This window comes from Equus asinus, chromosome 7 (genome assembly GCF_041296235.1).
Source record: "Equus asinus isolate D_3611 breed Donkey chromosome 7, EquAss-T2T_v2, whole genome shotgun sequence".
NCBI classification, from domain to species: Eukaryota; Metazoa; Chordata; class Mammalia; order Perissodactyla; family Equidae; genus Equus; species Equus asinus.
Window position 1 is genome coordinate 41384967 of NC_091796.1, and position 14509 is coordinate 41399475.

The window sequence follows — 14509 nt, forward strand, 5'->3', positions numbered from 1 at the left end:
ATATGACAATAGTAGTATATGAGAGCTATTTACAGATTATATTTTCTTCAGGACAGAAGCAGTCAAGAGGGAGAAGAGTTATATGTTGGAATAAGTTTTTTGATATAGATGAAATCAGTTCACTGTATAGGAAGAAAAAAGTCTTGTTTTAAAACCATAGGTACTTATATTTTAAGATCTCCAAAGACATGACATTTCCACTTAGAGGATTTATGATTGTACTCACTGATTTTGCTCTGCTATGTGATGAACCCTGGGGCATTCAGAAGCAAGAATATAAGAAAAAGCCTTTGACTATATATTGGCAGTCCAGTAAAGAAAAAATCTTGTGTTATGGTACTCTTCCTGTTGCACTAGTTTCTTAAGAACCCTAGAGACAATTGGAAAAGATTTCAAGATGTTTCTCTCAAATATCTAGGCCAACTGTGTTATATTGAGGCAAAACAGATTTTGACAGATACTTTATTGATTGAGTGGATAATTAAAGATAGAAGTGTTGGCACAGCCGTGAGTGTTGATAATTTATAGATATTAGCCATAACATTTATACCTCCCATCAAATATTGCATTGGTTACTTTTGAGGTTACTTCCAAGCAGGGCAACATTTTTGTGCTTTGTATTTCTTAGGCGTACGTGGTGGAAGATAGTAAGCAGCTTATTTTGGAAGGTCAGCATCATGTTATTCTTCGCACTATAGGAAAAGAAGCCTTTTCATATCCCCAGAAACAGGTAATGACTTAATTTGGTTTGGGGCTTTCCTGTGAACCGCTGGGGTTTTTTGTTTGGTTAGTTTTTGCGTTTTCGATGGTGTCTGGTTTGTGCAGTCTTTCATATTGGGATTTGAGTTAAGGGTTGGTGGTAGAAGACGTTAAAATTAGAAATAAACATAAATTGATTTTGAAATTCATTAGCACATTAAAAGAGTATTAACATGCATTTGTGATCTTGGAGTTTCCTAAGATAGATTCTATATTAAATCTAGAATTCATAGTTACAAAAAGAATTAATTTGTTTGAGAGGAAGGGAACCATATTCTCTTTATTTCTTCTTTGTTGTGATAGGCCCACACGATTGCAGAGCTCTAGGGGGCATGTCATAAACTGCAAAGGATGGCCTCTGGAGTTGTGCAGCAGCTGGTATACTGTTTCATGTGTTTTCTTGTTTTTCCTAAAATACTATTTATCATACCAGGAAGTTCTCATAGTGTATATGAGCAAAATCTAAGCATATTTAGTCCACTAATTCAGTGACCCTGTATTGTGTTTATAAATAGTAGATCTTAATTTTCAAGCTTTTCCCCATTATTTTTGACAACTTTTATTTTAAGGTAATTTTCAAACTTACAGAAAAGCTGCAGGAATAGTATAAAGGACTCTTATTTCTTTCACTCAGGTTCACCAGTGATTAACATTTTACCTTATTTGCTTTATCATTCGTTCTCTATTTACATACATACTGATTTTTTTCTTAATCATTCTCAAGTAGTTACACCAAAATAAATTGCAGATATCCTGCCCCTCTACCCCTTAATACTTCATTTAGTATCCTAAGAATAAAGACAATCTCTTAAATAATCACAGAAACCATTATAAATTCAGGAAGTTTAACATTGATGCAGTGCTCTTATATATAGCCCATATTCAAATGTCATCAAGGTCTGAATTATGTCCTTATGACTGTTTTTTCCTAAGATACAGTCCAGGATCATCCATTGGATTTACTTGTCATGTCTCTTTAGTCTCCTTTAATCTGGAATAGTTTCTGAGTCTTTATTTGTCAATTATGACATTAACCTTTTTGAAGAGTATGGACGAGTTATTTTAATGTAGAATAATACCTCTTTGGATTTTTCTTGTGTTTCCTCATGATTAAGGTTCTACATTTTTGGCAGAAATACTCCATAAGTCATGGTATATCCATCTATTACATCAGAAGGCACATGATGTTAATTTTTCCTATTACCAGTGATGGATTATTTGATTAAGATGGTGTCTGCCATGTTTCTCCATAGGAAAGTTACTATTTTTCCTTTTATAATAATAAGCAATTTTTGGAGAGAGAATTTTGGGACTACGTAAATCTCTGATTTCTCATCAAAGTTAGGTCTACAAGTTTTAGCATCCATTGGTGATTCTATAACTTGAATCAATTTTTGTTTTGATGATAACTACTGGTAATATTTTGTTAGGTTTAATGAAGATATCAAATTTAACTCCAAATCTATTTCTTATTTTAAGAAAATTGTTTTTCTCCCTTTGACTAATACAACAATTCCAAGTTTTAGTTGTAAATGTCATAAACTTGATCATTTGAGATATCTCAAACAATGGCAAGATTAGCAGTTAGGAAATGAAACTGATTTCTATACAATTTACTCGTTATATTCCTTTTTTACATACTGTGTATGGCATATCATTTTTATTTCTCTATACTCACCTTTGAAATATTTTATGTTCTCTTTATATGATTAACTGAGCTTGAGAGATAGGGGAATTTCATCATACTGTGAATAATGTATTCGGAGCCCAAAGACTTTCAAATTGATGATGTAGTGCAAACTACTTGCATAACGACAGACCTTGGCTTACTACTACTCACTTATAAAACAAGGATAATGGTACTTTACACTCTCTCCACCTCTCTTGTAGCAGAACTGTCATAAGATACAGTCAAATCCTTATTGTGAAACTACTGTACAAATTGTCTAGCACTGATTGTGAAAATACTTGTTGCTACTCTCAAGCTGAGAGAGAGGGAATCTCTTCTAAATATTCTCTCAGTAAATTAGCTTCAGGTTTTTGGTATCCTTTTTGTGGCATTGTTCATGTGTTTTCCTCTTGATAGGTGGTATATAGAAATTTATTTGGTATAATTTAGAAGTCTCAAACAATAGCTTGTTTTCTTTGATGATTAGAATATGCAGTCTTGCATTGCTTAACAAAGGGGATACATTCTGATAACTGCGTCTATAGGTGATTTCATCGTTGTGCAAGCATCATAGAGTATACTTACACAACCCTAGATGGTATAACCTACTACATACTTCAGCTCTATGATACTAATCTTATGGGACCACCATTATATATGTGGTCTCTCGTTGACTAAAACATTGTTATGTGGTGCATGACTGTTTTAAACAATAATACATTTTTTGAGCTTTTTATTATTTGTCACATAAATACAGAATAGTGAATAGTTCATTGAATTTCACAAATTGAAGAACACTCCAATACGACCAGGACCCAGATGAAGAAATAGAACATAATAAGCACCCCAGAAGTTCTCTTCCAGTCATAAGTCTTCCCTCTTCCAGGGTAAACCTCTAGACACTTTTCTCTGATTTGTAAGTCAAAACCTAAAAATTTAGTTTTTGCTTTTGCAGCTGTAAAATCAGGGGTCAACAAACTTTTTCTGAGAAAAGCCAGGTAGTGAATCTTTTAGGCTTTGCTGGCCAGAAGGTCTTTGTCGTAATTACTCATCTCTCTTGTTGGAGTCCAAAAGCAGCCATAGACAGTATGTAAACAAATGGGTGTGGCTATGTTTCAATAAAACTTTCTTTACAAAAACAGGAGGCAGGCTGGATTCAGTCCATGGGTTGTAGGTTGCCAATTTCTGGTATAGATTGGAATCCAGCTAGGCTAGCAGGAAATTGAAAACCAAAATTTTCCTGGATAGTGAAGGAAGATGGAGAAAAAATAACTTTGAAAGAAGATAATAATAGAAATGGGACATTATTCTTTATTTTTATTTAGATCATAATGATATTTATTGAAATGTTTACGGTGTGCCTGACACTAAGCTATATTAAGACTTTTACATATTTGTTAACCTTCAGTTAATATAGTTGAAGGACTGTAATCTATAAAACTCAGCAGTCTATTTTCAAAAGGAAACTTTAAGGCCATTTTAGTTCTTCAACTATTAAAACAGATGCTCTACCATTGAATGTCTATATATACTAAGTGGTTTTACTAGGTGAGAACCACAACAACTTTTGGAATCATATAAACCCCTTTTACGAATGAGGAAATTAAGTCTTAAATTAAGTGTTAAATAACTTATCCAAGATCACAGAGCTAATATGTGAAGTTGCTGGAATTCAAGTCTAATCCCAGAACATAAAAAATAGGGAATGAATAAATGATTCCAGATTCTAGTTTCTTTATCCTAGATTGTATTGCATATGATGCCAACTGTTAGTTTAAAATAAGAGCAGAAAAACTGTTGTTCATGCTTTAGTTTATCTCTGCTGGTTTTAACTTCTTTTGTTTGTGTAGGCTATACTTTATTTTAACAAGACAGGTTTTCATTGTCATATATTTTTCCTTTTCTCTTCTCAGGAGCCACCAGAAATGGAACTATTAAAATTTTTCAGGCCAGAAAACACTACAGTTTCCTCAAGACCATCAGTAGAGCAGCTTTCTAATCTTATTAAAACGAGTCTTCACTATCCAGAATCATTTAATCATCCATTTCATCAAAAAAGGTTTGAGGTTTATTTTTGTTAAAATTTTTCTACCAAACACACACACTTACGTATTTTTTATTTTGCTGATGGGATTAACTCAAATGTTGAAGAAGAACTTTAGAATAATATTGAGTCTATAGATTTGCTCTTAAGTAATTTACCCTTTACTACAATTACTATGTGTTATTGCTGTGGTTGGAGTTGGATGTTGTCTCAGCCACCTCAGTTGCCAAAAGTTTCCTTGTGATGAGCAAGTTTATCATCAAGTCAAAAACAAGGAAAAAATATTATATCATTTTGTTTTTGTTTTAGACATAGAAATTAAACCTAAGCCATGACTACAACATAGACTCATCACACAGTTCAAATTTAGATGGCACCATTTACTTAATATTTATTAAGTGATAAAATTCCTGGGGAATGATATATTTATAATTTTGGTAAATAGCTTGATTGTATAAACTTATGGTTCTAAAAATAAGAAGTCTTAAATCAGATGACACTTCAAAAAGTTGCTGGTTGCAAATATAAGAAAAGATGGAGAGGCTGGCCCCGTGGCTGTGTGGTTAATTTCGCATGCTCTGCTTCGGTGGCCCAGGGTTTTGCCAGTTCACATTCTAGGCACAGACCTAGTGCCGCTCATCAAGCTTTGCTGAGGTGGTGTCCCACCTAGTAGAACTGGAAGGACCTACAAGCAGAATATACAAGTATGTACTGGGGGACTTTGGGGAGAAGAAGGAAAAAAAAGAAAAAAGATGGAGAGAAGTCTCTTAGAACTAGTCTGTAAGTGATAATTGAAGGTACAAGTTTTGGTGAAGGCATCCTGGGTAGGGGCATAGAACAAAAAGAGAGCAATGACCTGCAGAACAGTGGTGTCTGAGAGAGAGCTAAGGCAAAAGGAGTCCGTGAAGAAGACTGGTTGAGAAATAGTAATCAAAGAATTAGGGAGAAGAGAACAATGAGGAGAAAGTGGTATCTCAAAGGTTGAGTGAGAACAGTATAAGGAGAGAGAAGTAGTTAACAGTTTAAAATGCTGCAGAAAGGTCAAATAATAAATGGACCAAAAAGGCATTCATTGGATCTGATAATAAAGAGGCCATTCATGATTTTTGAGAAGAATGTTACTATATAGTGGGGGTGGAAGCATGACATAGTAGGTTGAGGAGAGGGAGGCAAGAAAGTAAAGATACTAGTTTAAGGGCTGGGCCGGTGGCATAGTGGTTAAGTTCACATGCTCTGCTTCAGTGGCCTGGGATTCACAGGTTCAGATCCTGGGTGCAGACCTATACACCGCTCATCAAGCCATGCAGTGGCGGTGTCCCCCATACAAAATATATGTTAGCTCAGTGCCAATCTTCCTCACCAAAAAAGAGAGAACTAGTGTAGAACTCACTTTCAAGAAGCTGGGCTATGAACAGGCATCAGGGAATATCTGTTTGATATTATTGTTTTCTTACTAGGTAAGATGTAGATATGATTATGGTCTTGAAGGAAATCTTCAGGTAGAGAGTAACAGAATCCTTAATAGATGGAAAGATACACAGACCAAACAGTGACAGGATTAGCTTTGAAATGAAGAAGGGGTCTCCTCACTATTGAAACAGGAAGAGAAGAAAGTAGGGAGAAATTTTAACAAGTTTACACATTAAAATGGGGTGCCTCCATTTTAGGGAGTTCTGTAGGAGCTAACCTATAGCTCCTCAAAGTCATCTAGGAGATAAGAGAATAAAAGGTAGAGGATTTTTTAAAAGTGAAATCTGAGAGTAACTACTGAGAGGAGTGAGAAGAAGCTGGCAAAGGACACAGAAAGAGTGCTGGGCAAAATTAAGACCTTCCCAGAGACTTAGCGTCAGAAATATTTAAAAGGTGGGGCTGGCCCCATGGCGGAGTGGTTAAGTTCGTGTGCTCCGCTGCAGGCGGCCTAGTGTTTCATTGGTTTGAATCCTGGGTGCAGACATGGTACTGCTCATCAAGCCACGCTGAGGCAGCGTCCCACATGCCACAACTAGAAGGACCCACAACGAAGAATATACAACTATGTACTGGGGGGCTTTGGGGAGAAAAAGGAAAAAATAAAATCTTTAAAAAAAAATAAGAAAATAAAAGAAATATTTAAAAGGTAACTCAAATGGTGCCAACCATTTTTAAACCCTTTCATTGTGAAATAGAACACAAAGTGCTCAAAAACAAAAATGTATGGCTACAGTGATTTTTTTCACAAAGCTAACACCCAGATAATCACCTCTCTTCAAGAAGCAGAATATTGCTAGCATCTCAGAAGCTCTGTGTGTACTCCCTCCCAGTCACTACCCTGTCCACCCCCAATATTGGTAATCACTTTTGTGGTTCTCTTTATTATTTTTCCGACTAAGTATACATCTTTCTATTTTGATTTTCATGTGAGGTTTTTTTGAACTTTTTTTATATAAGTGGAATTATACAGAGTATATTATTCTTATGTCCGGCTTCTTTTGTTTAATATTATGTTAGTAATCATCAACCATTTCATGAAGCTGTAGAATTAATTTTCATTGCCATATGAGTATGTTTGAACGTACCAGAATTAGGTTATCTACTCTACTGTTGATGGACTTTTGGATTATTTTCATATTTGAACTATTTGGAATTCTACTGTGAATATTCTTATTTTTATATATATATATATATATATAATCTCAGTATGTGTGTGCTTGCCTTTTTTGTGTGTGTATTCCAAAGTAGTTTTGTCAATTTGTACATCCCACTGGCAGTATATGGGAGTTCCCTGTGCTCTATACCTTTGTCAACACTTACTGTTTTCGGATTTTTTAAAATTTTAGCCTTTAAGTTATTTTTTAAATACTTTTGTTTTTAAATCTTTGCCTAGGTCTTAATGTTGCTCAGTACTCATTCTGTGTGCCTTTAACTGGCATCAAGACACAGGGGCACAGGGGGATCACCTGGGGAAATTTAAGAAATATAGATGCTTTAGTCCTTCTGCCAGAGATTTTGATTTGATTGGCAGGGGGTGGACATCCTGAGTTCCTAAAGTTCTCCAGGTGCTTCTAATGTGCAGCCGAAGTTGAGAGAAAAAAATTTATGTTTTATCCCTACTGAACCTGTCTTGACTTCGCATACTTTACATAGTTTTGATTCCATAATGTTTCATTTTAACCCACAATCTACTTTGTCTCTGTTTATCAAACCTGTCCTGCTTCATGTACTTCCTGAATATCTTACATTCCATGGTGCTTCTTTTTTTTTTAAAGAAGTTCTAATTTTTTTTTTTTTTAAAGATTTTATTTTTTCCTTTTTCTCCCCAAAGCCCCCCGGTACATAGTTGTGTATTCTTCGTTGTGGGTTCCTCTAGTTGTGGCATGTGGGACGCTGCCTCAGCGTGGTCTGACGAGCAGTGCCATGTCCGCGCCCAGGATTCGAACCGACGAAACACTGGGCCGCCTGCAGCGGAGAGCGCGAACTTAACCACTCGGCCATGGGGCCAGCCCCCATGGTGCTTCTTTTTAATCTTAGCAGGCAAAACGTTGGCTGTACTTAGAAGCTAGGATATTTAGGAGTTCTCCACGTGATTCTTTCGGGGTTAAAAAGCATCATAGAACCTAGGCAGTGCAGGGAAGGATGTGGAGCAGGACAGGTTTGATCAAACTCAAGTTAGAGTAGTGGGTTAAAATAAAGCATCACCACATCAAAACTGTGCATGGAAGTATGTGAAAATAAGCAGGTTAGATAAGGATAAAATGAGGCACTTTTTTCCAACTGTGGCTGCACATCGGAATCACCTGGGAAAATTTGAAAATTGCTCTGTCTGATACTCAGGCCAATTAAATCAGGATCTCTGGAAGTAGGACCCAAGCATCTGTATTTTTTAAATGTCCTCAGATGTGCATGTGAGGACCAGAGTGTATCTGTATCAGTCATTGTTGCCACAATAATGCTTCATAAGAAACCACTCCAGAATTTAGTAGTTTACAAGGCATTTAATCTCACGCTCCTGAATCTCTAGGTCAACCACGATCTGGCTGAAGCTCTGCTCCAGGCTGTGGGTTGGTTGGGTTCATGTCTGCACCACATATATTTTGGGCTCAGTCCAAATGGGCAGCAGCTACTTGGAATGTGTTCTTCTCATGGCAGATCTCTGGATACAAAAAGTGAGCCTTATTGCAGTAGCACATTTAAGGGTTTGTTTGCTTTGAAGATATTAATATTTCTTAGCCGAATAGCCTCACCTTCATAATCAACAAAGACAGTCCATAATCTCACAATGGGAAGGTAAGGGAGTGAATAACTGCTAAACAATAGTTACAGTGACCACGGTAACCAAGATTGAGAATCACTGAAATAGAGGTGATTGGGCATCCTTGTGAAACTAAAGAACAGAAGCGTAATTGAATGAGAGAGCTGGAGAGATGGGAGATAGTGGTCAGAGAATGGAGTAACTGAGTATTATTACAGAGGCAGCTATTTTAGGTGACTAAAAAAAATTCACGGTATGGTTATGGAAATTAGATGGCTGAGTTTTGAGTAGTACTGGTGGTTATGGAGGTGATAGGTCAAGAATTTGAGGTATGGAGTGAGTCGTCTACCTAGACAGTGAAGTTGTCCAGAATGATGACAAGGCTCGGGATTGAAAGGAAGAAAGCAAACTCATGCTAAAGCTTTTAATAAATGAAGCCAATAGATGATATGGAAGAGAAGCCTAGTGTTTCTCATCTAGCTGGTATGCCTCTGCTTGACAGATGTGTTAGATGAATGCGGGGTGGGAGGTGAAACAGATGTTTCCCTCATCTTTACCTCAGAGAACTCAAATTACCCATCCCTTCCCCACACCCAAAGAATCTCTGCTCTACTGAGTTATTGTCCTTGGTTTTAGTTTGTCAGTATGGGGACAGAAAAAATGATTAAAATCTTTGGAGTAGTTTATGACAAAAACGGGTGTCTTTACAGAAGAGGTAGGAGGAAGAAATCATCAAGAAGTGGCACTGAGGATTACATTAACGATACATTCTGATCGACATGTGGAAGATGTGGGAAGAAAAGCAGCATCTGTTGTTGAGAGGGCTATAGAGGAAGCTGTATGCTCAGCCAAATTTCAGTTAAAGTAAGATGTAGAAATCTAAAGAGAAGACACTGAGGATCTAGAGGAGTGTTCTTAATGTAATGTGGAAATGGGGGGCGGGGGGAGTGGGACAGTAGGAGGTTTGGTCACGGCAGTGGAACACAGAGCAGTAGAGGAATGAGAATATGAGAAAGAGTATGTGACCAGAGATGACAAACATGTGAAACAGATGGGGTTTAGCTGTCGTAGCTTTTCAAAATGAGAAGTCATATTAGATAATGTTTATGGAGGTTTTGAACATGTGCTGGGCATCATTCTCAGCACTTAGAATATTTGATCTTACCTAATCACCACAACAAACCCGAGGTAGGTACAATTATTGTTCCTGGTTTACGGTTGAGAAAACTGAGGCACAGAGTTGTTAAGCTGATGTTGGAACCCTAGCAGCCTGACTCTAGAACCTATGCCTTTAATAATGCCAAATTTTGGTTGTAGGGGAAGAGTTGTCAGCAGTTTGGTCTTTAGGCACTGTTTGTGGCTCATCAGATTAGCATTTTAGAAAGACTGTTGTATAAAGCAGTGGTTTTCAAAATGTGGTCCCAGACCAGAAGCATTGGCGTCATCTGAGAACTTGTTAGAAATGTGAAGTCTTGGACCACACCCCAGACCTACTGAATCAGAAACTTTGGGAGTGGGGCCAGCAGTCCTTTTAAACCAGCCCTCCGAGTGATTCTAGTACATGCTTAAATGTGAGAAACAGATCAGGTCTGAGAAACACCCAGTGTAAGGAATGGATTGCATCGGGGCACAAATTCAGAGGCTATTAGAGTAAACCAAGAGACCTGATGACTTGAACGCAGAAGGAAAATGAAGATTGAAGGAAGTAACCAGGTTCCAGAGATGTGTGGGAGAAAGAATTGACAGGAATTTGTGAAGAATAACGGAAAATTGGGAATGGGGGCTAGTGAGACAGTAGCCTCTATTCCCAATTAAAAATCACAGAGTATGGTGCCTAAGGTGTACTGGGGGTGATGGGTTGCTATTCGCTGAAACAGTGAGTGGAAGAAGAGAAGGAATGAAGATAATGAGTTTGGTTTGGGCTAGGAAACATTCAGGTGTTCACATTTCTTCTTTTACTAGAAGCATTTAGATAAGGCGTGGAGAATTTGACATTTGAGGATCCAGTGGGAACAGAATAGCGAAAGTTCCTGAGGTTTTGCCTTGGGTTACAAATTCTGCAGTTGGAATGTAACTTAATGAGGTGCTTCGGAGTGGAAACTCACTCAGTAGTCTTTGTTGCCCTCCTTTCCTTGTGAGAAGTTTGTGGGGGAGGTAAGGGCATTACACCAGCAAAATCTGAGGTTATGTTTTTGAAATTATCTTAGTTTTTGTTTAGGGAAATCTGTTATTTGCAGTATTGTTTAGAAAGTATTTCTCAGTAAGAGTATATAAAATTTCTGAAAGCATAAAATATATTATCTGAGCAGAATTTTAAAGTTATTTTGTGTAAGCTTATCAGGTTATTATTTTTCCTTTTTTACTCTCTTTGTTCTTTGTGTTTATGGAGCAAAATATAAATAAAGTAGGTAATGAGGCTTCATTTGTCTATAGGTTAGTTATTATGTTCTTGATTTGCAATCTGCACCAGTCTGTTCGTATGTCCTCTTCTGTCATTGCCTGTTGTTTCTCCTGTGCTTTAGTAATTTATTACTTATAAAGTGATATCAGCAACTAGGTTACCTGAGCAAATGTGTCCACTTGAAAGGGCTTTCCTCATCACTTCTTGTATAGAAATAATTCTCATATTCTCTAAAACATGACTTTTATGCAAATTTGATAGAAATGCAAATGTCAATCTAGGCCAAGTTCTCAAAATTAAACAATTTTCAAGTAACATACAGAGAACAAGGTTAATTGTTGTTAAAAATAAGTCATGATTTTTTTATCCATTGATCTTTCTTAGTTGAGATTATTTTGTTTTTCATTTTGGAAAGTAACCACCTGGAAACACTTTAGTTATTTTTTAAGATTAGTTATAATAAATGGAAATAAAATGGCTTTGTGGATGTGTATATTCTGATATTTGGTATTCAGGCATTGTATTAATGTGTTTTACTTCTTATTTACACAAATAATTTGTCTTGAGTGATTTTAGAACTCAGTTTTTTTTCCTTACTTGAATCTATTGTTTTTAAAGAGCCTGTGCTCTGTTAGGTATTTTTAAGTGTTATTTTCAACAATTTTTTTTTAAACACACAGCTAACCTCTTTTGTTTGTTTTTCTTCCATAGCCTTTGTTTAGTACCAGTCACTCTTTTACTTTCCAATTGTTCTAAGGCTGATGTTGATGTAATAGTTGATCTTCGGCATAAAACAACGAGGTAAAGATTTATTTAGTGCAAGATTATGTCATAGTTTAGGATTGATTTGAGAGCAATTAATATTTTGAAATAATGCAAATCATTACCAAGCATGGATGGAGGAAATTTACTCAGGCACGCCTAATTTTTTGTTTGGTATTATAGAAATTTAAGAGTTACAAAGGATTGTCTTAGCATTATAATAGTGACAAAATGGAAAGCAGTTTCCAAAAGCAGCAAATTATTTTGACGAGAGACAAAAAGTTTTATAAAAGTTTGTGATAGAAGTATTTTTTTAAGATTTTTTCCTGATTATAAAGTAATACTTTACCAAAAAAAATGCAGGTCTCTACTCCCATATCTGATACTGTAAGAGCCAAATGCTTTTTGGAATTCAGAAATTTTGGGATTTTTAGAAAAGTAGTATGAACTGTATACTAATTATTACTGTATAACACCCCACACAGAATCTGGGGCAGCTCTCTGAAATCCAGACACATTCTGTTTGATTGTGTGTATCATAAATTAACTAACTAATGCCTCACTGATAGATACTGGGTTGCTTTCCATTTCTTAATCTTATAAACAGTTTCAATATTATAAGCATTCTTGTATCCACATTTATTTTTATGTATGGGTAACCAAGTGGCTAAAAGCTCAGGTTTGAAATCAGGTTTCATCATTTACTAGCTGCTGTTGTGAGCATTAAATGAGAGAATTCACTCATAGCATTGTGCCTAGAACATAGTAACTGTTAATAAATGTTAGCTATTAAAGCAGTAGTAATAACAGTTATTGCCATTATTATTAGTAGTAGTAAACAGTGAGCTTGATAAAATAATTTCTAGAAATAGAATTACTAGATGAAAGGGATATGTTGTTAAGGGACCTTGGGGAAAAAAATTACAAAGAAAAAACCCTCCAACTTACCATTTTTCTTCTCCCTTAGTCCAGAAGCATTGGAAATCCATGGATCATTTACATGGCTTGGACAAACACAATATAAACTGCAGCTTAAAAGCCAGGAGATTCACAGTTTGCAGCTCAAAGCATGCTTTGTCCATACAGGTGTTTATAACCTTGGAACTCCTAGAGTATTTGCCAAGTTATCGGACCAAGTTACAGTGTTTGAAACAAGTCAGCAGAACTCCATGCCTGCCCTGATCATCATCACTAATGTGTGACCACTTGCAAATTTGTACTGAAATCCACAGGAATCAGTTTTATTTTGCGGATTGGGTTTTACAGCAGTATTTGAAATACCTAACTTGTTATGGAGGTTGGTGTCGGATCACTGCAAAATATTTTTGACTGGTCAGTTTGTTGATGATACAAACAAAGCATGTTGGACTGAGAATACTTATGTTCTTTTTTTGTATTTCTTTAAACCCTGGTAATAATTTACATGTCATACTACAGAATTTCAACATGTCCACGCACCTTATTAAGTCCCACCTTAAAACCAGTGTCTGAGTCTGCTGTTACAGCTTACTGATGCTATATGAAAATTAGGAGATAATTCTGAGGAAGGAAAGGCCTTGCTGGCAATACTCCTGTTAAGCCATTAGTCTCTAAATTCCAGCTTTACTGTGAAGTTCTATAGAGTGTTAAATACAAACTTTTCTGTCTTGCTCCACACAATTCTCTGAAATCAGTTTTGAACTTTGGTTATAGAGTCTTCATACTTCAGTATCTGATGTCCTATTACTTATATATAACTTTGTAAAAAGAAAAAAATTTTTTTCTGATGCTTTGAATATAGTTTTGAAAGGAGTTTGACCTTTTTTTCCCCTCAGTCATCTCAGCATAGAGTGCACTATTTCACAATATGAGATTTTTGTCATTTAAATTATCATATTCTTTATTATGTAACTTTAACAATTGAGTTGATCTGTTTAAAATATAAATCTACTCAAGTTAATTAAAAATAAGCTTTTCAAAAATGTATTATATTTATAACAAATGTACTGTAAATAGAATAAAGACATGCTATTCACTGTATAGCTTTATTGGATGCTGTTTTTTTAATTTTGAGGACTTAATATATTCTTAATTTAAAGTGAATGCTAATCATATTATTATAGCAAGTACCAGATTAATTTCCTGTGAAAGCTTTATCATCTTTCTTTCCCAAAGTGAAGTACAGTCTTTGTCCTGCAGTCCTTGGTGGCCTTGTTATACATGAGCAAATGAGTTTTATCTTTAAATGTGTCATGTCTGATGCCCAGTTACAAATTTGGATACTCCTTTTATATCCTGGAAGAAAGGAAGATAAATGTTCATTGAACCTATTGTTAATAACCACATAGCAGACTCTGATGCTGGTTTTGGCAGACTAGATAATTTAGTCTTCCTGCTGAAGAAAAGCAAAAGGTCTCAACAAAATAGAAAAATATCATACTAAAAACAAAGTGTTACCAGTATAGTCAATTTTAGTGGGCCAAAATGCAGGAGAAGAGAGTCCAGGGAGAGGAGGCCATCATTTGGAGCTACTTTGCCTTGGGAGGCTTCTCCACTTAGGAAGAAGCAGCTAAGAGGCAGAGCCTCACCTTTGACAGACTTTAAGACAAGAAGTGTCGGTCAGGAGAAATAATCTAAACTGAAGCAAGGGGAGAAAAAGGGTGGGAA

The 14509-nt window shown here is 36.0% G+C and overlaps 1 protein-coding gene across 4 annotated transcripts in view; it reads left to right on the forward strand.

Annotated features, from left to right (window-relative positions):
- The window catches only part of TRAPPC8 (trafficking protein particle complex subunit 8), an 82178-nt gene extending 68296 nt beyond the window's left edge, over window positions 1-13882 (forward strand). For all 4 annotated transcript variants that reach the window (XM_070513256.1, XM_070513258.1, XM_070513257.1 and 1 more), the window contains 4 exons: window positions 629-730; window positions 4342-4487; window positions 11813-11902; window positions 12831-13882. In XM_070513256.1, the coding sequence (XP_070369357.1) occupies window positions 629-730; window positions 4342-4487; window positions 11813-11902; window positions 12831-13065 (573 nt within the window). In that variant the 3' untranslated portion in view covers window positions 13066-13882. The remainder of the gene's footprint in view (window positions 1-628; window positions 731-4341; window positions 4488-11812; window positions 11903-12830) is intronic.
- The last annotated feature ends 627 nt before the right edge of the window (window positions 13883-14509 follow it).